Source organism: Hyposmocoma kahamanoa, unplaced genomic scaffold (assembly GCF_003589595.1).
Source record: "Hyposmocoma kahamanoa isolate Upper Pololo Valley unplaced genomic scaffold, ASM358959v1 239, whole genome shotgun sequence".
NCBI classification, from domain to species: domain Eukaryota; kingdom Metazoa; phylum Arthropoda; class Insecta; order Lepidoptera; family Cosmopterigidae; genus Hyposmocoma; species Hyposmocoma kahamanoa.
Genome location: NW_020653756.1, coordinates 437161 through 463908, shown reverse-complemented (window position 1 = coordinate 463908; position 26748 = coordinate 437161). Strand labels below are relative to the sequence as shown.

Genomic DNA, 26748 nt, shown 5'->3' with positions numbered 1-26748 from the left:
AATAATAAAATGTTTATTTCAGTAATACAATTAACTTTACAATAACAGTGAATGGTACCTCCTATTAAGCTTGTCAAGCCTGTGTCAGGAGGCACCGCTCTTCCTTACCTATAGCTATAGTTTAGTTCAGTTTATTTCTCTCAAACATGCCATTTTATACTACTCTTCGAAAAGTGAGCATCAGTTTACAAAATAATGAAGAAATAATTATATAATAGTGAATCATAAACATAATTAAACAAACATAATTAAATTAAACTAATAAATAATTGAATTAAACTAACAATGTCAAGTGTATACAGAAAATGTCAATATGGACTCTTAATAACTAATAAATGTATGTATATTACAGTACAATAATACGGTGACTGTCAAATTCATTAATACATATAATAATTGTATTATTTATTAAGTACTTTGAGTATATTCCGTTACTGAGTGAAGGGGCTTTTCCAATAAAAGTTTATTCAGTCTGCCCTGAACGTTTCCTCACAACATTCGGTTTTTAGTTCGGCAGGTAAGTGCTCACAGTAGGTCGGTCCTATAACTCGCGGGTTTTTTCCGTGAAGTGCAGTGCAACGCTGTACTGACCGGAGTTGTCCCGCACCACCGAGGAACCCACCCGTCACCTGCACTCGCCCAAACTGTGCTAAGTGTTTCGCGCGAACATAATGACCTCAAAAACATATTGCGAGTAGTGGGTCATCATTCGGTGTACACTAAACAGTGCCTTGCGGGATTGCCTCTTGGTTATGGCACACATAGTTCGTAACGCTCGCTTTTGTATACGCATTACCCTGTCAGCGTTTGTCGAATTGCCCCACAGAATAACACCATAAGTCATACTTAAGTGGAAGTGTGCAAAGTACGCCTGTCTCAACGCATTACGAGACACCAACGGTTTTAGTTTACGCAGAGCAAACACCACACCACTCAGCTTATCATATAGCGTGTCTACGTGCTGTTTCCAATTCAAGGTAAGATCCAACGTAAAACCCAAGAATGTGCATTTGTCACTCATCGGAATTGGACACATTTTTAACTTATACTTAATTTAGTGTTTAATTTTTACATTTCCAAACAACTTACACTCTCAACTTCTAATTTTAAATTTAATTTTCATTTGAATCTTAAATCGTATGTGTGTGTTAGTTACTGTGTGTGCATGTGTATATGAATGTGTGTGTACCTGCGTATGTACCTGCTGTGACGGCAGCCAGTTAATGCATTCGCTGTGAAGCAAACTTTTCTAAATATTTAATTGTTAACAAGAACTTGTTTAATAGTAATATAACTAATCCAGTTTGTGGAAATGTCCTCAATTTGCGTCGGGCTACAGCGCGGTTAGTTTCCATTTAGTTAAAATAAACACGCGTTGAACATTCGCCGAGGTTGCTACGTCGTTATAGTGACGCTGGCTGATTGTACAGTTTTAATTAGTGTTTAATGTTTTATTTCATAAATTAGCAGTTCATTGCTCTTGCTGGGACATTGCTCTTCGGATGTAGGTATGAATATGAAATAAACAAAACAAAGGGTAATTCGATCTCGAGCAGGTCATGTACTTTCTAGTATTGCCTCTGGAACAGGAAAGGCCACGAGTGGAGACTGTGCACCTGAAAACGTCATGTACGAAGACACCCAGCTAGTGGAAAACGTGTCTTAATACTACACTTCCTACTACTTGTGCATGAAATTTTGTAATAAATTGTAAGGTGAAATATAAAACTGTCATTTAAGAAAATTATAGTAGAAATTGTGCAAAAGGTTAATTATGAAAAATTATTACAGTATGAACGCATATTTAGAACGACGATTTTGCGTGCTTTTCTATATTGATCGAGCAGAAGAAATCTGTCTAATAATCATCTTGTAAAACCTATTCATTGCAATTTTTTTCTTTTGATTTCAGCCAAGCTGGTCAGGCTTTGAGTCTACCATTTAATCTATTTATTTGTTGTAAATTATTTTGTACAAAAATTGGAATTCAAAGATTGCAAATAGTGCGAATAAGTACTCGGTTTCGATTACTCAAATTCCCTTGATAACAATTAAAGACTAATGTGCTTTGCCGGTGCTTGGTGGTATTACTTCGCAATATATTTACAATTCTGTCCACAGTGACGTTTCAAAACAATATGGAAAAGTTCCAGAGAATCTACTACTAGACTAGCACGTACCCACCCTGAATAACCTATTTGTTTTATTTAGTCATTTAGATTTGACGCTCAAGGCAGCGTGCAAATACAGGCGTGTCTATTCTCCACTAAACGGAGTCCCTTTGAACTGACTCCGACTTTTCGTGATATAACCATACCGATAGCCGACCGTCTCCAGCTACTTGGAATGGATCTGTCGTTCAATCCGAACTTCGGCAGATACACTGAATCCATGGCCAAAAATGCAGCCAGGAAGCTTGGCATCCTTTCCAGGGCGAGGCGTTACTTCACACCGGGACAGTTGATTCAGCTGTATCAAGCACAAGTCCGGTCGTGTATGGAGTACTGTTGCCATCTTTGGGATGGCTCTGCTACATATCGACTGGCCACCTTGGATTCAATTGACAAGCGTGCCAAGAGTCTTATAGGTGACTATAAGATATATTGAGATATTAGTAGAGGCGAAGCTGCAGAGCCTTGAACACCGCAGTAAAGTTGCCTGCTTATCAGTATTCTACAAGATATATCACGGAGAGTGTGCGATGGAATTGCATAATTTGATTCCACCTGTCCATGATCGGGGGGTTAGACGTGGGCTGGGGTTCCACCCCTATGTAGTGGATATAAAGATTCGCACGGAGCGTTACACTTCCACATTTATAGGACGAACGGCTATGGAGTGGAATTCCCTGCTGCAGACTTGTTCCCTGAACGTTATAAGTTGGACCTTTTCAAAGCGATTGTGAATAGGAATTATCTAGGAGTGCATCGTCGACCTAATCGTCAGTTTCCATCAGGTGAGATGGAGGTCAAATGCACACTTACATTAGAATAATAAAAAAAAATTATAAAATGAATTCTGATTTTTTCTAAACCCTTCTAACACAACTTTTTCTAATAATTTTAATCAATTTATAAAAAAATATCTTTTTTCTTAATTGTAACAAATCTTCGTTTTATTGTAACACGTCCTTCTGAGGACTTTACAGGAATTAGACTTTTGTTCTCAAAAAAGTTAGAGGTATGTATGCAATTTTAAATCCTATAGTGCAAGAAATATTCTGAAAAAATCGGAATTTTTATTCAAATTCGAATTCTAGGGCTAAACTTGTCACCTACATATAACTACTGGCGGAGCGTGTCTTGGTGGAAAAAGCTAATAAGAATTTTGACCTTTCATAGCAAATTGTACTTCTTTTAGTAAATTCTTCATTTGTAAATATAGTCTATCTCATATTATTAGGATCTAGTATTTATGTGGTCTGTGATTAGGATGGACGTAGGTGATAGAGTGAAATACGTTGGTTTAAAGACACATGTTTATTGTTCAATCTCCAGAACATCGTGACAAAATAATACAATTTAAAATAAAACGTAGGTATACCTAATTGCTAACTAAGCAATACTTCTTTTTTTATAGATAATAGACACACTCTTGGCCACAATATCACCTGATCTTAAGTGCCGATGTGATCGACGATGGTACGCGTTTGCCTAAAAAATGCCTATTTACTCTAGTAGCCTTGAATATACTCAAAGGGTACTTTTTAGGAAACACGGTTTAGAGTATTCCTTTGCCGAAGGCATCTGAAAGGAGGAAGCAAAGCGCTTAGTGCGAATGGGTGGTATTGCAATGACATAAGGACCGCATTAAATGTTGCTCTCAGACTGTACATATGGTCTATCTATACTACACTTTCTTAAACTAGATTCTAGAACTTTGAAACTAAAGCTACATGTACAGTTATACATAGTGACGCCGGTTCTGGTAAACAATTCCTCCGTGGCGAAATATCCGGCAGAATAAGCAGGTAAATTACGGTGCGGAATGACCGCACATACGTGTACGGTAGTAATTAAAACACGGAGCCCGAAGTAGGAACCGCTGCCGCTTCCTGCTTATTTACAAAGCCTCGAACAAACAATTGAATACCATCTAATTCTCTTTCTGATTTTTTGATTATTTCGTTTATACATCTCTAGTTTTATTTTAAAATCTTGTAACAAGCTTATACGATTTGGAATTTAATTTCGCACCCTCAATAAGAAAGCGACGTAATTCGAAAAATAACGTTTTTGAGAAACTGACAAAATAAATGAAAAAAGCGTACGAAATAGAATTTATAATAACATGTCAATGACTCAATTGGTGCAAAGGACAAAAAAAAACACTTTTCAGGAGAAGCAAAAAATATTTTTTTCAGAAAAACTGTTATCACTTTTTTTATTTCTTGACGTATAACCTTTGATGTTCATGAGAAAAAAAAAATTCACATTCTATAGCATAGTTAAATTACTATTACGAACAACCCGTAATTTAGAAGTTAGTGTTTTATATTTTGCTGTTGAGGTAACATCTATGTCCTTTAAATCCCACATTGCAAAAGATAATATAACGGTTTATCGTATACATACGAGTACCTTACTGTAAATATAGAGGAAATGGAATTGTTCTTTTTTTCTGTTTCAGGAACTATATACGTGGTATTTACTTCACGCGGTTATGTGACTTTTATTACTTATTTTGATTGTATCGTGATCATGATCGTATTACTTTGTCAATGTTACCTTATTATGTATGACGACGCAACGTTGAGCGCCATCTATTTGAACACGCGGGAACAAGTCTGACAACTATCATTCTAGCGGAGCGTCGTGTCGATGGTCGGTGCCGCCATGTTGCGCGGGCATTTTGTTTGAACGTCAACGGGCGGCACACCACGTATACGACGAATCGCAAAAGTTCCGCGTAATCTATTATATTTTGTGCCAATTTGAAATTAATAATTATAGAAGACGTGATTATCTAATTAGTATCACAGTGATTTTTAGATTTAATTGTTTAAATTGTTCTTTGTGTCATAATTAAATTCTATGAAGACTTTGGACATCTGATTATTTGTTTCTCTCCCGTATACCCATGTGATAACTATGGCCGATCCTGATGAAAGTATTAGCCCGCCTTTATGTATTATATTTAACTAATTAGATGTACTATTAATGGAGCCATTTAATGAAAATACTAAGACTTTACTATAAATAGTTTATTATATATTTCGTATGGCTGAATGATGTCAATTATATTTCCAACAGTAAACAGAACAAAAATATCTTTATAATAATTAAAACAAAATCTATGTGAAAACACGAATACTAATTAATTTGCTGGAAACAACATTTAAATATACTGATTTTTTTCACAAAGGTATAACAAAAATGTACTATGCCATTTATTTTTTAGCATCAATCGATCTATTATCAGTTTAGTTTGTCACTAAATAAGGCACCACGTTATGAGTACCTGCACTCAATAATTTTGAGTTGTATGTCAATTTATATTATTTCACCTTTAGTCTTCGAGACAATAGATAACGGAATATTAAATATATCCATTCCATTTCCGTTGTTCTTACAATATTTCACTTATCAACAACATTTGCAGTCCTGTGTATATGTGTAAGTAACTAGCAGCAAAAGGTTTATAAAAATTACGCTTTTTAGTGAACTGCTTACTCACAAATTACTTAACTTTGTGTGTTATTAATGAATGGCTACTGAGATCGAAATAATCATGATTTTTTTATATAAAATCAAGTGACGTGACGAGACGATCAAGTAGTCGTGCGCCTGGCGGTAAGCGACACGTCTGCCCATAAAAGTTGCAGTGCCACTCAAAGCTTTAAATCCCAAAGATTTGACCCGTCACCCTGAGACATAAGTTGATAAGTCCCACGTGCCTGTAATTTCACCAGCACCCTTACCCTTCAAAACCGGAACACAGTAATGCAGACAGACTGCTTGGCGGCTGAAATAGGTAAGGTGGCACTATTTCCCTGGACGAATTCTTTTACAAGGAGCTCTACCGCTACTAAACATCTTATAAATGTGCATTTTAAAACACGTTAGAGGAGAGTAGTAAAGAGCTTACAAAAAATGCTTTTACTCTTATAAAATGAGTTTTTCTTTTACGCCTCTAGCTTTTCCTATAGATTATAAGTTTCGATATTTACACCCTGGAAACAGATTTTTCGTTTAGACAACAAAAAAATATTCGTCACGTCATTGTATTTCTTTTGAGATTATAAAAAAAAAGTATAGCTTTCGATAGAGTCTAAAAATCGGAACAAAACCGTATATTTAATTGTTTCCATAGACTTGTAAATATTGATCATATGATAAATATTGATTGGTGACCTAAAGTACAGGGTACCCTAGTTTGGGTTCCTGGCTCTATAAATTATACTGTATAAGCTTGCAAAATTGTGGAGATATAAAAAATTTACTATATGTAACTCTACTTGGACAATTCGAGCTTTACGCCAATTGAGGCTAAAGGTGTTACTGTTCTTTATAATTTAATCAAGTGAAGCACCAGCCCATTACTGCTGCCATGTACTTTATTTTATCTATTTTGCCAGTTTCCCAAAAAATGCTTTTCGAATTACGTCTATTTATTGCTGAGGGTGAAATTTAAGGTTTCCATTTCCCGTTGTTATTTTCTGAATAATTCTTGGATAACTTTATTAACATAATTTGCAGTGGAATATAGCGTTTCAAGCAAGTTTTAATTACAACAAATTGAGGAAGTCGCATTGGGTACTTGAGACTTCAACCGAATAGGAATATTGATCGAATGTCCGTCTACATTTCCATCGACTTTCATCCGAAATTCAGTTACTTCGGTTAGACGTTAGTGAAGATATTGTTACTGAGAGCTTTGAGGTGATGGATTGCTATAGAAATTTTTCTTGACAGAACCACGAGCTCAATATTTATTTGTAGTACCTACCTAAGTAAACCTTTGTGAATACGCAACTTTATTAAGGCAGCGCTCACTCTGCATGAGTTATCCGGAGAAAAACAGGTGTCCTCAAACAGGTCAGATATATAATACGCTGGAATAACTGCAATAACTGGACCGTACATCACTTTATAATTACTGGTATCTTTAGTCATTTCAAAACCCTGTCCTTGTTTTGCACGTTTCAAGTGCCTCTGTGGCCGAAGGTTGCCATACCGGACTGCCACGTAGAGGTCCCAGGTTTGATTCCCGAGTCGGGAGAAATATTTGTATGGCCTACATTTATTTCTCTCGTGAGTTTGGGTGTAATTTGTGGTTGTCTATGTGTGTATCCATGGCACCTAGACACAGGGTTTCCCTAGTGCGGGATTATTATTATTATATCTATTTTAAACTCTCGCATCTCCCAAGGTCTAAAAGATAATTAAAAAATATAAAACATTATACTATTAATTATAATTACCAGTTATTGAATAGAATAAAAATTACATCAGTTGTCAACCCATTACATTATATTTTTGACTCTATACATATATTGCCCACAATCGTTAGGCAAAACACTAAATAAAAAATTTTAAATGTTCAACAAAATCCAGGCGATGACGTAATGTTATATCTTACAATGACATACCGAAATTTAAACATAAATATATTTATTTGAGTCAACCGTGACCATGGTAAACTGGGATCTGTAAAGGGCCCGAAACGTCGGTTAGTTTGAAAAAACAAATATACGCGATTTAAATCCGGAAAAATTGTTTCATTTCCTATTTGTAACAATAGCGTAAACCTAAGAACTCGATATAAATATATTTTGTTACAACTTAGGTCCCAATATAAGTCATAAAATTAATAAAGGAACCTATATACATACAATAAACAAGACGGTAATCCATAAACTGATCTGTGATGAAACCGAGAATTTATGAAATTGTATTCACCGGTTTTTCTTTTCTAATCCACACATCCTCCCACTCACATTCAATCATTTTCACTCTACTCATAGGGAAATCGCTATCATGTAAAATTAAAAGCATATTTAAACATAACCTCCTTAGGCCTACTTTTGAAGGCAATGTTAGTTATAAAATCTGTTATTTTATTCACAGAATAGCGCAAAATAGAGACAATTATCAACCTACTTCAGACACAGTTATCTTGCCCTAAATGCAATGTTGCAAGCTAACACAGTTAATGTCAAATTTGTCTGTAAGAAATTGATTAAAAGAATATAAATAATTATAAATAAAATACTTGTCACTGCTGAGCATGGGTCTCTTCCCAGAAGAGATCTTAGGTCCATAGTTAGCTACGTTGGCCCAATGTCTGCTGGAAACTTCACACGTTTTCTAAGAGCTGTGAACCTTTTTCGACGTGCAGGTTTTATCGTGCTTTTTTCCCTTCAGGTATTGCTAGTGAAGATTGATAAATGTACGTAACTTTTAACTATAAAGTCATAGGTAAGAAGAAAAGTAGGTGAATCACATGGTTGCCAAAGCGTTTTTTCTATCTCGAAATAAATATAGTCTTCTGTAGACAATTTATTGGTACCATTTCAACATCGCTTTAAATTTTTTTCTCATTCACCATTAACGCTTATCTTTCGAATGTTATTTCGGGTCGACATACCCAGAAATGCTTTTAGTAAGGTCCTACCTAATATATTCAACCGCCGGCGGCGCTGTGGAGGTTCAAGTCAATGGTCCGGAGATTCTCGGAAACTACTCTCGGATAAAACTTGAAGTCTCGTTTGCAGATCGCTGATAAAACTTAGTCAACTTGTGTAGGACGGGTTCACTTCTGAACTCAAATTAAATGTGTCCTATAACTGAATGCCTTTAAATCTCTGCATTGCAAGGGCGAATTTCAAATCCACTTCACGATTGTCATCACCATTTAAAAGGTTCCAACCACCAGGTTGCAGGGTCACAGATTGACTGGCAAAGCTTTAAGGACAGACATATCTGTCTACCCTCTTTTGCTGTCAATAAGTAACCTCATTTCAATTTTGTGTGATCTACCAAAGACGTTAAATCTATGTACCTACATCGTAAAAATGGGCTATTTATCGCATTTGGCACAGTACAACAAAAACAAGTTTGTAAGTCGTTTTTGAGGAGCAAGAAGTTCATTTTGACTAAACAAATTTAATCAACGTATTTCTTTGTATGCTTCACATCCTCCGAAAACAAATACGGATAATAGAATAAAATATCAAGCCTTTAGTCCAGATATAACAAACGGGACAAAACAATCCTATTTTCGGACTCCAAATAGATTCTTTATGTAAACGAGTAACGGTTGTTATTAACCCTTTCTATATTCCGTATGAAATGACCGGAATCATATTTCAATAAAGAAAACTTCTTTCCGCCATTATATTTATTTGCAAATATTTTTAAAGTTTGCCAGAAATTAATTAACGACACTATGAAATAAGAAAGCCTTCTTTATGTTGCCATGCCAATAATACAGTATGGACACGCGTGGTTTACTACCCGCTATTAACATGAAGACAAATAAAGAGCAGTAGTTAATATTACCAGCCGAGATATAGACACGACGAACGTCGCAAATTAAATAACGACATAAAAACATAAATAAAGCTCGCAGTAAGGGCAAAGGTTACGTGCGCCGGAGAACGAGGGCCCTTTGAACTGCGGCGTAATGAGGGACCGTCATTGCCGCCGCCGCGCCAGTTCACAACCTAGGGCCGTCATTGCAAAAAGTCTGTACGAGACACGTCGCTGCAAACGTCTCATTTGTCTCGCTCCAGTTTCAAGTTGCCTTTTTCGCAACGTGGCGGCAAAAAGCTGTTATTACGGTAATGATTGCCTTTCCCGGCAACTGGATTACGCGACAAATGAGTTTGAAAAACGAAACGATAATTTCACGCAGGCCATCAAAGCGTGAATGTGTGCCGATTAGGAGGAACCGCAAATAGTTGGGGACCATATACGTATCGTGAAAAGCGATCAATCACGCAAATTTCTTGAATTTTGTTAAACAAAGACAATTGTAGAGTTTTCCTGTCTTTGGTTTGTACATAAAAATAGGTTCGTGTCCTTTTTAAGTTATGAGTTTTGAAGTAAGAACGTGGTAATTAACAACAACAACAACATTTTCCCGTCACTCACGAACAGTCGAAAAATATACGAATTTAACAATAACGTGAGCGAAACTAACTGGGTATTAACTTGGAAGTATGTAATTAATGTTAACCTTTAACCACCTTTTCAAGTCCATTTACAGCGCTAATACGTGACGTGAACGTCTACGTTTACGTTACGTGGAGTAACGTTTTACTGCGAAACTTTACGAGGCGCATGAGACTCGTACGTATTTGCTGCTTTAGACTTAAATACTCTGTTTGTCTCGACCGTTTACAACCACTTTTCATTTGCCGAGCACATTACTGCCCAAGTTTGGATGTTGGTAATAAAGACGATGGTTAACCCGCAATGGACGATGGCAACTATTTTATAGACGTGACTTGAGGACCTAGATTAATTGAAACCGACTGAACATGGTATGTAACACATTTTACTTCATCTGTTAATTACACACAAGTTTACGGAGTCAAAACATTAGTTATTTCATTTGCAAGTGTATGCTGTATCTTTCTACAATAGGGTATATAGAGGTCGTGTGTTAATAAAACAAAGTGTCGTTAGTCGTGTGTCACGTATACGCAGGTTTTTGGCGGCGATGTGGTGCAACGAGGGCTAGAGAGAGATGAATGCTGTGTATGCGCTGTTATTTCAGTCTGATGAATAACTCTGGCTCGACTCGTATGTTATACGATGACGGAACCCTAATAATTTATGTTAGAAATTGACGCGAGTATCATAAACGTATGGAAAGTTACTACGTGTCACGTCCTTAATGTCTTAAGCTCTAGCTAATGCTTTTAGTTTATGACGGCAATATTAAACTTTTTTTATAATGTCAAGTGACGGGACGAATAAGTCGTGCGCCTGGTGGTAAGAGACACGCCTATTCATAACAGTTGTAGTGTCACTCGGAGCTTTAAATCGCAAAGATCGTATGGGCATTGTCATTGCGCCCGTCACCCTGAGACATAAGGTGTGAAGTACCATGTGCCTGTAATTTCACCAGCATCCTTCCGAACCGGAACGCAGTAATGCTCACATTATACTGCTTGGCGGTAGAAATATGTAAAACTCTACAAAAAGCTTCAAAATCTTTACAAAATTCATGTTCAATTTTTCAACTTGTTTATTTTTATAAAATGGCTATGTTTATACTCCATTGTTTAATCCTAGTAAACGTGCCATAGTTGATAGTCACACTTATGCGTTTAAGTATTGGAGCTGTGACTGAACTACGAGCTGAGCAGACCCCGATACATAACCCATCTTGTATTGTAGAGCCGTTGAGCGGTTTAAAGAAGAAATTGCCGGAATCATATGAAGAAAGTTTTGTTTCAATAAGTTTGAATTACAACAAGATCACTGGTTTAGTGCCGACGCCACTGCAGTTGGCTTTAGCTGTAACAGCTGTAACTCCTGTGAATTGTGCGATTTCCAGGGGTTTCAGCCAGCTATCCCATGGAGATGGAAGCAGCAGCTACCTGACCCTCTGAAATTTTAATCCATTACAATTTGCATTATTTTTTTTGCAAAGGATATTTTTTTTATAAGATATTTTTTATAAGACAATTATTCACAAAACACCTAATCGTCTCATACAAATTTTGTTAACAGCTGGTTGGTTGCTTGTTTTAAGACACAAGTGATGCCATTCACAATCAAAATTATGAATCGTATTTTTCTACCATGGTCTACCGACTGAAACAAGCAATTATTATTAAAACAAATGTAAATGAAGCTATAATAATATTATAAAATAAACAAATGTGTTGATAGTGGTAAATAATAATACGTAAATACGAGTCTACGTCTAAGAATCGTCACATAATGGTGAAGCAACAAGGTCAACTCCTACTTTTCCTATTTTAATTCAAAAAGTCTTTATGTCACATAAATTAAACACTACTGCCGATCCGCGAGGCTGATGATACCTCTGAGTCTTCTTAGAGTAAGTATGAACAAGAAACAAAGGTCGCTTTTTCTAAATAAACATTTGTACACATTTATGATTTACAATATTTATTTAATTAAACTAACATAAAATAACCTGAAAAAACCTTTTTTCGTTAGCCCCTTTTTTTAAATCTTTATTTAATTTTAAGACTTTGTCCTTTAGAACGTGCCAGTCTTATCACAACCTTATTTTAATTGTCTTACAACTTACAGTAAAAATGATTTTTTTAAATTATTATTACATTAAAAGTACTAATTTAAGAACCGCTGATTTACCATGTCACACAACATTTTCGTATGTCCAATTTTCATAGAAACATCAGTGGTTGTCGCTGGCATTCGTTCTTGGTACATTCCGTCAGCACATGTTGGACATCTTCAACTTTATTACAAACTTCACAATTTGGTGAATTTGCTTTTTTCATGAGATATCGAAAGGTGTTCGACGGATCATGTCCGGAACGGAAAGAACTTAAACGGGACTATAGCATGGATTTTTGTCATTCAAAGACGCAGAAGCTATATAGTATATAGCTTTTGCACAGATAATACAATACAATACTATGCTAGAAGTTTTTCTTTCACTATAGTTTAAACCTAATACATGACCTGACCTACGATATTACGACATTATAATAGTGGAACCACAACAGAAACTACAATACAATATACCAACAATATAACTAGGTATATACATACTTAGTGCTTTGGTTAGGTAGGTATATAAACCTATTAATCGGGCTTCCGATGATATTCCATGCCTCAAACTTGAAATTTATAAGTCCTACCTTTGGTGTAGAAGTTTTGCAGCTACGTGATACTTACTAAGTTGTGTACGTTCAAGTGCTACGCTAAATCTTAGCAAAAGTTGCAAGATACGTATAGTAGTAAAATTTAACAGTAACTTTTGGATTATTTAAAAAAATGTTTAACTCAATGACAGATGTAATAAGTATTAAGTTCTTTAAGTAATACTCGCAGCGTAGCGGGATAGCGATTACTTTTCAATTAGAGGTCGACAGTACGAATCGCTGTGACAGCATATACCCTATGACTTTAATTTCAATACCAGTCGTTAATGGAGAAGGAAAACATCGTTATGAAACCTTCAAGTCGAAGACTGTTCAAGCCATTGGAAGAAACGACCCTTCTTAGAAGAGACAACCCGCAGCAGTTGACTTGCAATGGATTGTGGATGAAGAGTCGTTCAAAGCTGTAGCGGACACCGATTATATTTGATCCAAGTACGCGAACAAGAGGAATTCATAACTTCCTCATCAATTTATCGAAGCCTCGAAGGGTCAACGCAGGCTAATGTAAGTGCGTTAGGCTGCCCTAACGCATCCCGTGGGGCCATTAGGGTCGCTTCAAATTTTGCTCTCTATTCGCTGCTTCAGGACTTTAAGGATACGACTAAGTGTCAAGCGGAGCGCTGGGATTATTTTCCTTCCTCCGAAAAAAATTACGGAACATTTTAACCAAACAGGAAACGAGGGAATGTACGATAAGTTTTTTGAAGTTTCTTTAGCGCCGTCCGCTTTGATTGCTAAATATTCGTCTAAAGAAAGAAAAAGCTCTAGCGTCTATTGTGCAGCTCTGCAATAGGTTTGGAGGAGATGTTTGGTAGTGAACTGATGAGCCTATAATAATCGTTCTCTGGCCGTGCTTACATCGTCGATCTACTGCTACTTACGATTACGTAATAAATGCTTACGGGAATGTTTAGATACATTGTTTCGTACATGTTAATTATTTTGTATTTAACATGTACGAAACAATGTTAATTATTTTATACGTGAAACTAAACGCACCTACTGTAACTTTTGTTGACTGCCTGCTGAGACTTGGCATGGCTTGCTTACTGATGTTTTATCGGATGCGAACTGACTGGCGGTGATTTGGTGTTCTTTTGTTTATGCTGATTGTGTTACTTGTTAGTTGACCGACTGAACTAATAAAGAAACCTGGATTCTCTGCTTCTTATTCAATACCTTTGATTTCTAAAGCGATTTTGGGTAATTGAACTCCCTTGTTTGTTTAAAAATAAAAATAGAGTCGTAAATGTTTGAACTTGCTTTTTTTATTTACAAAATGTTAACCTCAAATTGTATTAATTAGCATCCAGAGTTATAATCACATAAAACACAAATATTTAAAACCGGCAAGCATTAAGCATTGTCAAATCAGAAGCGCAACTACTTTCTTTATTTGTTTAGAAGGTTTATCGTATTTCAATTTTCCGCTCGAAATCATCACATTATGGCGCTTCGCAAGGTAAACTTAATATTTTGATGACGCAAGGTTTCGTCGTCACATGCAGATGTGGTGCCACTTATAGCGAATTTTCCTTTATATTTTATAATTTCCCAATTTTTTTATGGTATCAAGTGACGAAACATGCAAGTCAAATGACAATAATTAATACTATTTAAATGAAATAAAAATATTCCCTCACTTTTGTGTTATACTACTAAGATCAATATGTGGAGAAACGGTGACCTCGACACATATAATATCTTAACTAAATTGAGGACGTTCTGAAAAAAGCCAGGTTAAAAGTATCAAAAATGCACGGGCGATACGTACGGCGTATACGAAAAGTCAGATCCGAGTGGAGGAAGCGAAAAAGGTGGAGGTCCATATCATCTGCCTATCACGGTGGGAGAAGGCTTGATGGTACGTATGTAAAATAAAGTTTTTATCGTAACATAACTCATATTAAATTTAAAACTTGAAGTTTAACGTTTAAATCCAACATAAAATTTGGCTTTGTATTCAGTTCCGTTTTTAATAATAAGATTGTATTTATAGAAGTAAGCATGGTTTCTGTGAGAGCATTCGAGTTCTCGTCAGGGAGATTACGCCCGATCATAAATTGCAGTCTTGGCCGGAAACGGAGCTTGCTCGTAAGGCTATTAATTCGAATCTGCATAATAGCCTTTGACCAATTTACAGTTATATCGCTTAATTTTGTACAAAATGCGTTTAATATGCTAATTTGTAACTGTACTATATTATCTTTATTCATTTTAGTCCAATTCATTATTCGCCGAAACATTCATTAAAAATTTCATAACTCTGTTATAAATTTATAATCACATTATACGACAATAATTATTTTACCAACGAATACGACTCTATTTTTATTTTTAAACAAACAAGTAGTATGGAATTGCCGTTCTGTAAGTTAATTGTTTTCCTTGTAGATAATTCTTTAACTTACAGAAATAAAAGATAGTAGGTAGAAACAAAGTCAGGTGAGTATACAGCGTGGCGAAGAGATTCAATCTACTATTGATTCAAAAAAGGTAAAAATGGTGGTGATAGGTGTATGCATAGAGCGTTATCGAGCAGAAGTCCTTGTTAAAATCGGTTAATTCTCCGCGTTAATTTCTTTAAGTGTCGTGCCATCATCGTCCGCATTTTTTTACAATAACGATCAGCTGCCATAGTTGTACCAGATCTAAGGATGCTATGATGTACCAAAAATTTTCTGTGTATGTATTCTTTTTTAGACGTTCTTTGTTCCTATCGCCTGTGTTCAAATCATAGATATGTATATTTTTTCCTATATCTATGGGTTAAATATAATGTTGACCGTCGGTGATTATAAAAAAAATCCAGTTTCTATCACAAAAAATGAAACGCATAAATACGGTCTAAAGCTCCTTCGTTTCCGTGTTGATTAATGAAGAGAAACTTCAACGAGGGTTGTCCGTTGTATTTCGGGCAGTCGTGAGGTACCCGTATTTTTTTTTCAAGAGCCCAAGGTATGGCGTGTTCGTATTTTCACTTCAAAATCAGGCAAACTCCATAGCGTCATTAAGTTTCAAGTCGTTAGCGCTGCATTACATTACAGAAACCTTGAAATTTTATTGAAAAATGATCTGAAGCTTCCACTAAAAATATTTTATTTTATTTCACAGTGGCCAGAACGTTAGTTGTAACGTTGTGTGATACGACTGTTTGATGCTTTGACACTAAATATGAAATATAACACAAAATAATAATCTTGTTTATATTATATATAGTTCTATCGTCGTAATAGTTACTTGTAAAGGGAAACAGTTTATTAATTAAGGCCGGTAACGAATTCAACATGAGACAATTAAAAAAACTATAAATATAAATGAAAAACGAACAACATTTGTTTCCGCTGACAGAGGGATGGGCAATTTTGAAACGGTTCCTTAGCGAAGGTCTATATTTACTTTTCTGCTTTGCTGGATCTTTTATACGATTCCCATACTTTTCTGTTTTCGCTCGAAGACCCTTGCAGGTAATATGGAACGTTGTTTTGGACAGCGTTATTTAATGGTTCATAAAATGGCACATTTCATTGACGTAAGTCTGGCTATTTGGCTAGCTTGCTTTACTATATTGCCGAACAGATTCCTGTGATTGGTGTCGTACATACTCTGTTTATTATTGACATGTCTACTTTTCCATGAAATCCACATCATCTCATTTCTTCAAAAATTGTTATCAACTTGATAATATTTGTTCGAACGAGCAATTGAACATATACTAAAAGAGTTTACTTTTTATGTAGGTTTTGTTTTTCTTATTTCTGTTATTTCTTATTTCTATCCGACAAAACAGTTCTTGGAAGAGATATTTTTCGATATCAAATAGCCTATGTCCATAATAACACTGTCTAAAAACATACTATTTTTCTCATATTATTTAAACGAAATGAAGTATTTATTCGCAAGCAAACGCGGTAAGAAATGATATTATTATACAAGGTGTCAAGAACACGTGTTGCACTAGACTCTGCCACGCAAATATTAAAATAAATTGAAGTTAACTAATGTCCTAAATTAAAATTATATAATTTGTCAAATAAGCAATGTCATATAAAATTAAGTAAAAATGCCAATAAATAGTAACAGCAATAAAACCGTAAATTAAACAATATCAAAGAAGTAAGAACAGCACAAACATAAATAAAATGTCAAATACAAAACAAAATGTCAATTTCATTTTATTATTAAAAAATCTTTGATATCGTATAAGTATAGATCACATAGCAAATCAAATAACTTTTTTTAAATATTTTTACAGGTAAATTTGCGATAGCTGCAGGCAAAGTATTATATATTTGTATGGACATTATAGCAATCCCTATAAAAGCAAGTAGTCTTATGGGAGGGGCCAGCTATGCGGTTTGGATATCTAGTTAAAAAATTACATACTTCACATTTCCTAGTAAATAAGACCAAGTTTTTTTTTAACAAACATACATACCTCATATGCGTACATGGCGGGAAGCGTTAGAAGATTTAGCTTTCTAAAAAACGGTCTATAAGATTCGAGCGGATCTACTCTACATATAGCTCTGACACATTTTTCTGGATAGCAAATACTCGGTTTAGCTGTATGCAGTTCCCCCAGATGATGAGGCCATACCGCAAGCTTGAGCAGACAAATGCATGGTAGGCCATCAAGGCAGTCCTCTGATCACATATGTGCGTTAGACGATGTAAACCAAATACAAATCGATCCAGTTTTGCACATATTGAATCAACCTGTGCTTTCCATGTCAGTTGAGAGTCCAATACTATGCCGAGAAAATTGCTGGATGAGCATTCCACAATTTCATCTCCATGACAACTTACAGAAATTTTCTGGGGCTTTCCATTATAATTATAAAATTGTATGAGCTTTGTTTTTGAAGCATTTACTTTCAGATTATTTCTCTTAAGCCAGTCAATAATATTACATATAGTGTCATTTATTTCTTTTTCATAATCTATGCCAGAATTCTTATTAATAATGATTGATATGTCATCTGCAATAGTGCATGGATATTTTGTTATTTCAATGAGGTCAACAGCAATGGACCTAAAATACTTCCTTGAGGCACACCGTATTTATTAACTTTAAACTCTGATCTGTGGGTCTCAATCTCATTATTATTATTTAACTTCACTACCTCTACACACTGAGTTTTGTTGCTAAGGTAACTTGCTATCCAGTTATGCACCTGGCCACGAAAACCGTATCTTTCTAATTTGGATAGTAGGGTTCTATGCCAAACGCAATCGAAAGCTCTACTCATGTTAAATAAAACAGAACAGACAGGTACTTTCTTATCTGCAAAAGTTGAGATATCTTTAATTACCCTGAAACATGCCTGTGTGGTAGATTTTCCCTTTTGAAATCCAAATTGCTCTACTTTAATAATGTTGTACTTTGATAGGAAAGCCGTAATTCTTTTATGCATTACCTTTTCAAAAAGCTTTGATATTACAGATATAAGTGCAATAGGTCTATAGTTTTCCAAATGGTCTTATGGCATTCATCAACACGTTGCGCGGCGCTGAGTGGACGTGTTGATGAATGCCATAGTCTAATATGAAAGATATTTGTGATACGGTGTATACGTTACATATTTTTGGTTGTAAAAGTATTCTTAAATTTTCTAATAAAACATAATATAAAATTATATCTCACATTTTCATTGTGAGTTCTCAAATAAGGCCGAGAGCAAGTAAAGGTTTGTTCACACACGTAGTTTAAGAAGATATTTTATAATATATTTTGCTTTTCTAGTCATCGGATAGCGTCGATATTAACACTTCACTACACTTGTAGTGTAGGTATTATTTTGTAAAGGCGCAGATGTAATTAAGAAGTGGTGATGTACAAGGTGACAGGGTGGATCGTTGTAGAACGTGCAAAAATGTCCAACCAATAATACCGATACTTAATACGAAGTTGGTGATAAAGGATGATTATTATACATCATTCATTGAAATCAAAACAGCGTGGATCTAAACTATCTATTTCAAATATATTTCTTAAATGTCGATGGGAATCATGTTATATGGATCCTTGCCATTGCTTTCCTAATATTTTTACTTTTTTTATGATATTATATGACGGGATGAACAAGTCGTGCAGTTGCAGCGTCACAGAAAGTTTTGTTCGCAAAGAACCGAGAGCACTGCTATTGCGGCCTCACCCTGAGACATAAAGTTAACAAGTCCTATATGCCTGTAGCTTCACCAGCACCCTTCAAAACCAGAACGCAGCAATTATTGCTTGCTGGCAGAAATAGGTCGAACTCTTTCACAAGAAGCTCAATTGTTGCCAAAATTTGCATTATACTTGGATTACTGCTCAATTTTGTTTCTTTGAGTTAATTTTTAATTTAAACTGGATGTGTTCTACGTGTGTATCCGTATGCACGTGCGCGTCGATGTGTGCGTGTGTGATTGTATCTCGTTTTATTTTTATTACAAATATATTGAAGCCGGTCGGAGTTCTTATATTTTATGGGTGAAGAATAAGTGAATAATGTTATACCTTTTGAATCAACGATGTTGTAGAGGTCGGAATAGGATTAGGCGAAAGTCATAACTGTGCATCTATTTTTATGACAACTGTTAATTTGAAAAGAAATGTTACGTAGTACAATTCTCTGTGTGCATGTACCACACTTTTGTTAGAAACATTATTTCAGCTACTAAGTTGTCCATTAATTTCATCAAGTTCTTATTTTGTTTTTTTGTACGCCTATTTCTTCGCATGAATAATAGAAACACTTAAAACCTTGTGTAACGTCAACTAGTTTCGTGTTTCACGTGTCGTCCAACGATATAAATATACTAGTTTATGTTACAGTTCTTGTCTGCTACACGTTAACATAACTAAGGAAACAAACTGTAGCTATAAGGAAAGTAGTAAACTTTGTCTAGTTCGCAACATGATCCATTGCACTTGATTTACACATCGGTTTATGGCGATCGCCATGGCCCGATCGACAGCCCAGTCACGAACTTCGCGTCGGCTCGACTACCGTTCGGAATCCTCACTTATTAGTATGTTTATGGCGGTGATTGATAGACGAGAAACTTTTCCAATGTAACTACAGGTTTCTCTCAGAAATTGTACGCGTAAAAGCGCACATATCATAATATGATAAACAACAAACATAAAGTCGAAAAAAGAAAAACTACAATTTATAAATGTTTTGTTTCATCTTTGTTCTGTTTTTGTAACTGTTTTAAGCGAATAACAAAACTTTGTATATAAACAGATCGAAAGAATATGAAAATTTCGACCAGCTACGTCAACAATTTTTACTTTTGCGCCCTGTCCTGTTTAGTTAAAACTCCCTCCTCCGCTTCCGCAGCCTCCGTGGCCGAACGGTTGCCATGCAGAGGTCCTGGTTTATTTGTGGTTGTCTATATGTGTATCCATGGCACCCGTGACACATGGTTTTCCAAGTACGGGGCTATGTTGAGTGTGTGCGTCATTATTATTATTATTATTTTTAAAAGAGGTACAAGTCACGAGGACGATCAGTGGCCAGGAAAAAAATATTCCAATAATATCAGTACAGAGTACTAAAACAACCAACCTCAAAAGTACGTGGAATTACATCCATTTGCCAAGTTTTATTGAAATCGGTTACCGGAAAGTGCGCAAACCCGGATTCATCCCCTAGTCCGCCACTATACGAAACTTGACACAGGAGATTAAAAAATCGGTTCTCACTACTCAAAGTATGTTCAGAGAGAAAAACGCCTTGAATTGGAGAATAGCAAAATCAAGCATTCAAATAATTGCTCCTTTTAATAAAATTTAGGCGCTATTTATGAAAATTAATCTTCATGCGGAAACAGCTACCCTTAGAGGTAGATGATTTTCTTCAAAATTAAATGGGTCCACTATGGAGGTACCCTCTTTCTAACAAAAAAAGAATCGAGTTCTTAGGTTTTCGCGATTGTTACACATAGGAAATGAAACTATTTTTCCGGATTTAAATCGCGTATATTTGTTTTTTCAAACAAAGCGTAACCGTAAAAACAAATATGCGCGATTTGAATCCGGAAAACTAGTTTCATTTCCTAAAAAAAGAATCATCAAAATCGGTTCTCAAATACCGGAGATATCGCGTAACATACGTACAAAAAAAACATACAGTCGAATATAGAACCTCCTCAATTTTTTGAACTCGGTTAAAAAGGCATGGATGAAATACGGCACAGTTCTTTCATGTTTTAAGAGGAGCATATTTGTAGGTACTTACGTGATAGTGGGTGGAGGGCTGGCGTGCACCAGACATGGCAACAGCACGTCTCCGCCGCGGCGAACGGAGCCCTCCCACGGGCCATGCGTGATAGCGCGAGGCGCAGACGCTGTGTTTGCCGCTGCAACACACGTTTGGGTTAGATGTGACGTCAGAACCACATTTCAGATGATTACTTGATGAAGATAGATAACTTATTTCCTCTTTATTTAGAGAAATTTGCTCACAAGTAAAAGACCCAATGGAACATCGTGTACGGTAGTGCCAGTAGTCTAGCCTTGATCTGAACATTTTTTGGCCCATTTAGCATACAGACGTAAAAGGTGTTAATTATTGCTAATACAGCGGATATCATAGTTAAGTAGTTGGAGTTTTGTAGGTAGGTGTTATACTTACGCGCTATATCAATGTGCGCGGGCGCGCTGCGACGGCGTTCGCCGGTTAGCGAGTCGAGCACTGAGCACGAAAACTGCGCGCGCGCGTCCTCCGCGCGCACGGAACGCACGATCAGCTTCCAGCCCTCGTCCATGAGCAGGGTTGAGCCAGCTGGATCATACCGACACACAGTTAGCCACACATAATTAGGTCATAAACTAACACGAATCTATCCCGACTCCTGCCAGCTGAAACTGTAATGAGAGTCCTTGAACAAAAGTACCCAAGGACTCTGCACAGATTCCTGGCTGGGGTGGGATATTGTAGTAGATTATACGTAAAATACTCACAGAGGTGATCAGTGGCCGGCAGAACTGTGTCGTCTCTGTACCACGCAGCAACTGAAGCGTGCTCGCGGAACGACGTGGGCACAACGCATGTGAGCAGCGCTGGCCCACCTGTCTCGGCCGACGATGTCGATACACGCGCCTCCCACTCCTGCCATATCACTGCCAACAAAAATTCTATCTTTGGTCATTGTTCTTAGTAAATACCTCATTATTATTCAACAAACAAATAATGTATGTCTCTTGAAATTCCCAATTACGCTATTCTCTAATAGTTTTTTGTCCGTAAAAAAATACAAAACTGGGTAGTCAAATAATGTTGCGGTAATGTGATGACCATTTACAATTACTGTCTTAAATCTCTGTCAACTTGGTTAGAGTGGAGCGGAAATGAGACCAGGACAAGTAGCTAGAAAAGCGAATATATTCGTGACATGGTGAAGTGAACTAATGCACGGATGATACAGAAGGTGAGTTGTTTAGCTATCTCTGTTACCAAGATACAAGCAGATGTTATACAACAAAATGGAACTTTCGACAATTATTATCAAAGCCATGGATCCTAACAACAATTTGAACCGGTAGATATTTTTTCGGCGTACTTTTATGTAATAAAGTATAACCAAGTTGAGGAACAGGACTTTGGTGAGACACCTGATTCGTGTGAGTAAATAGTTCCTGAATTGCTCATAACATATTTAGTTGAATTGCGGCAACATGGTGACGGGACGCCGATATCCGACCTGAATTAAAATGTAACTCTGGCGGTTACTTGTTATGCGTGATGGAGGAACGAAACGTATTCGCGAAGAAACTGGATATATAATCAATTTATTTACAAATTGAGCAACACGTATATTGTGCGTAATTGAGGTCACGCGTGCTTCACAGCCTCTTAACTGTGAAGTTGGAATATTGCTCAGATCCCCTACAAAAATATTACATATTTGGGATCAGTGAGACGACAAAAAAGCCACTCTAAATTAGTCTTCACTGAAACAATCACGCTGTTCATCTTAATGAGTTTGTCTGGTAATTCTTTTTAATTTATCTACACGAGTATTAATCAAGTGTTATGTTTCCGGAGTGCAAAGTTCGTCAAATATTTATCCCAATTTTACTACGTGGACAGTGTCTTGACTTGAAAAGTAAGAGATCATTGTAACGTAAAAAATTACAGGTGTAAATTAAGTTGAAAATATTTTTAAAACACTGGCATTACTATGATTATATAATATCCCTCTACCAGAGTATACTTATATTACATACAAACTTTCCATGCTCCCCAATCCCACGTCCACTATAGTACAACACAATTGCAGAACAGCACCTTTCTTCTTCTTCATCTTAGTGGAATATATTTCCGTCACTCACAATAGTGGGGATGCACGTACTGCCAATTAAGGATGTGTTTGGATGATAGTCAAAACAACTTCTGTTGTCCGTATTATTACTATCTTGTTACGCAAGGCGATCGTAAGGGAATCGCCGAATAAGCGGCGACCTGTAAACATAGTTATTGCACGAGAGATCATCGTCGCTTCGCGCTTGCTCGCTGCACGGGGTGCAGCGTCAGCCCCGTACTCGAAGACAACGTGACCGCACTGACGTTGCGGGAATAGCTCTTTGTGCAAAATGACTAACACCACTAATTGGACGGACTTTTCTAACAATGTAGTAGTTAAGAGTGTTAGTCTAGTAGTATAATTGCGAGACAAAAATTTCAAACTCCAGCTCTATCACAAGTTTTTACCAGAGCCATGTAAGGCAGACGTGTGTTGTGAGCGACACGCTAACTAACCAACCGCCCGCGGGCGCCTGGCGTCTCTAGACGACTTCGCTTTCCTCCACATTGATGCTTGTTTATAGACGATAATATAATTTTATACAATAGCAACTGAAGTTTGTACGAATGCTGATGAATGAATGATGAGCTTTAAAACTTATTGTATTACAGAATAAGTTTCTGATAGTTAGAAAGGAGGTTGATAACTTTGTGACTGTGTCATTAGTGTTGTCTAGAGATGTATGCCTTTTGTAAAATGCGGAGTCTGACGGCGTTGATGGCGTTTTCGATCGGCGGGGGCGCGGGGGTGAAATCGGCGTGAATACATTTTTCAAGTTTTTAAAATAAAAATATAAAACTATAAACGTTCTAAATTTAAATGTTTCGTAATTAATTTGAATTGTACGGAATGTACTGAAAATATAAAAAAACAGACAATTTTTCGCCACGTCAACTTTATGTCGGTCGGTCAAGTTTATCTGCGGCAGCGGCAGCTATTGTTAATACATCGATCGACGGGACGTACATAATTATGAAAGAATTTTATTAAATTGTCAAATAGTTAATCAGTTTGGGTGTAATTTGTGGTTGTCTATGTGTTTGTCTATGGCATCCGCGATACGGGGTTTCCCTAGTTCGGGGCTGTAAAAGAATCAATTGTATGTGTATATGTAATAATTCCCAAACTAACATAGGGCCGGCGTGGTGGACTATAACTTTAGCCATCTTTCTCAAGAAGACCCGTACCCGACATTGAGCGGGGTTCAAATCAAATGGTTGCTGGCAGAGAAGTCAATTTCGTGCCTTGGATTATTCAGGATTTGCGTCCAAATTCATGTCAAGCCATTTGTTTGTTGTGAAAAATTGCTTCTGAGAATTTTAATCAATTTCGAACGTTTTATACCTCTATTATTTGGGATCGGGCAATTTTGTTTGAATGAAATTTAAAATGGGGGATTCCGTTTTGGGAGCAACTCTGCGGAGAAAGAGATTGTTTTATAATATGCAAGGCGACGGAATGAACAAGTGGCTGTAATTTCATCAGCACCCTTACTCTTTAAATGCAATGATGCTCACATTACTACTTGACGGCAGAAGTAGTTAAGGTGGCAGTACTTCCCTGGACGTACTCTTTTCGTAATTCATGGACAATAATGGGTATGAAGTTTTATAGAATTAAAAAGGCAGAAGGCGTCACATAGTACACTGCAAATTTTTGTTTCCTTTAAGATAAAAACATTGTTACCTATTGACCTTGGCAAACGTAGTTAACAGGCAAAAGCCAACAGAGTTATTGCAAAAAAATTTTGCTGTTCCAACTCCTAAATAAAATTTCAATTTAGAACTAAAATTGCACAATCGAAAACTAACGTCCAAACTGTTTGCGAACCATTTGTTTTGCTCACATTTTTCATTCACAGAATTAAATGTCCTTTAAAGTTTTAAGCTTTTTGACTGCCCCTAGCCAGCTTTGTTATTCAGGGCCGCATTAAGTGCCAATAGAAATTGAATTTAAATACAGTATATTTAAGATATTTCTCCGCTAATGATTTCGCCTTCATTTAATTTTGTAAGTTGAAATGGAAGACGAATGAATTATGAATATAAATTTTTCGTTTATCAAACAGTTGATTAGAACATTCAAATTTTGATGGGTCGTCATCGCTTTCAGTAGATACCTAACGTAAATATAGATTGGTATATACATATAGAGCGGCCAAGCGTTCATCTCTTTTACATTTAAAAAGACTTAAAAATTCGCAGTAACTCCTTTTCAGTTTTTAATTAATCTGTAGTTATTAATTAATGATAACGGACGTTACAGAAAGAGATCTGATCCAAATAATTACATCTATCTACTAGCGATGGGCGATTGTTATCAACTAAAAAAAATATCGAATAAATCGATAGTTGCACAATCCTATATTCGATTTAGTCGTCTCTACCGAAAAATAATAGTTACTAATTATGTAATTACTACTTAAATTTTCGGTGTCTCCTATTACTGATCTAATAACAATGAATCCTATTACTATTACGATATTTTATCAAAAACTCAAAAAGTGAAGTGTAGTAACTAATTGGTTACTACCAATTGATATCAACAAGCGAATTATTTCGATTAAGTTTGTAATCGAATATTTCGATTATTTTTAATAACTGTCGCCCATCGCTACTATCTACCAGATAACTGGTTACTGATACAAAGATGCCGAAGCCGTTTATATAATCAATATTACTGATACCACATAATTTAAGACACGGTGTTGCAATATGGACCCGTTCTCCGATAAATATCGCGATTGTTAGCTCGGAAATCCTACTACGTGTTCTGCCTATTTCATATGATTATCTATCGCATTTTTAGCAGCTAGACAACGTAAAAGAACCGTTGGGCCACATATACAATGCTAAGATAAATCAAATGTAACTATTAGATCTGATATTGGTGAAATCAGGTTTGCAATAGATAAATAAAATAATAAAATATAATAACGCATACATTCATAGCCCCACACTAGGGAAACCCTGTATCGCGGGTACCGTGGACACACACATAGGAAGACAACCACAAAGTACATCCAAATTCACGAGAGAAAAAAACGTGGGCCATACAAATATTTCTCCCTCTACGTAGCAGTCCAGCATGGTAACCGTTCGACCACAGAGGTAGTTCAGATATTTAATTCTCGTGGTTACTTGTCATGCGTGATGGAGGAACGGCATGATAATCTTAACTTTTGTAGCAGCAGAGTTCGTTGTGAAAGAGTTCGTTCATGGAAGTATTGTCACCTTACCTATTCCTGCCGTCAAGCAGTAATGTGAGTTTTTTTTTAACACTAATACCTCCAAAGGAATTCGGAGTCCTGGTCTACGTTACTCATTCATTCTAGTTCTCGCATATATTCTTCTCGCACTTTCATTCAGCATACTAAATCTTTCTTTCATTCATCATCTCTTACTCTATAACGGGTGGGTTGCCCGCCTACATCCCTAGTCTGTCTACTCTGTATGTTTGTTTGTTTCATTTATTTTACATTTCTCTGGTAAGTAAGGTACAGCACACTGTCGCTTATTCTTATTTTCTTATACTATTTTTGTACATTTGTTTACAATAAGTTACATAGTTTTAAATAATCTGCTAAGGGGTTCATTCTGGGTAGTTACATT

General features: G+C 36.2%; 1 protein-coding gene across 5 annotated transcripts in view; it reads right to left on the bottom strand.

Moving 5' to 3' along the window:
• Window positions 1-26748, bottom strand: part of LOC113228725 (Down syndrome cell adhesion molecule-like protein Dscam2) — a 217622-nt gene that overhangs the window by 46726 nt on the left and 144148 nt on the right. For all 5 annotated transcript variants that reach the window (XR_003310336.1, XM_026462087.1, XM_026462085.1 and 2 more), the window contains exons 5-7: window positions 21795-21953; window positions 21466-21615; window positions 21070-21190 (exon numbers count right to left, since the gene is read on the bottom strand). Coding sequence is in view for 4 of the 5 variants with exons in the window: in XM_026462087.1 (XP_026317872.1) it covers window positions 21070-21190; window positions 21466-21615; window positions 21795-21953 (430 nt within the window). In the remaining variant the exon portion in view is untranslated. The remainder of the gene's footprint in view (window positions 1-21069; window positions 21191-21465; window positions 21616-21794; window positions 21954-26748) is intronic.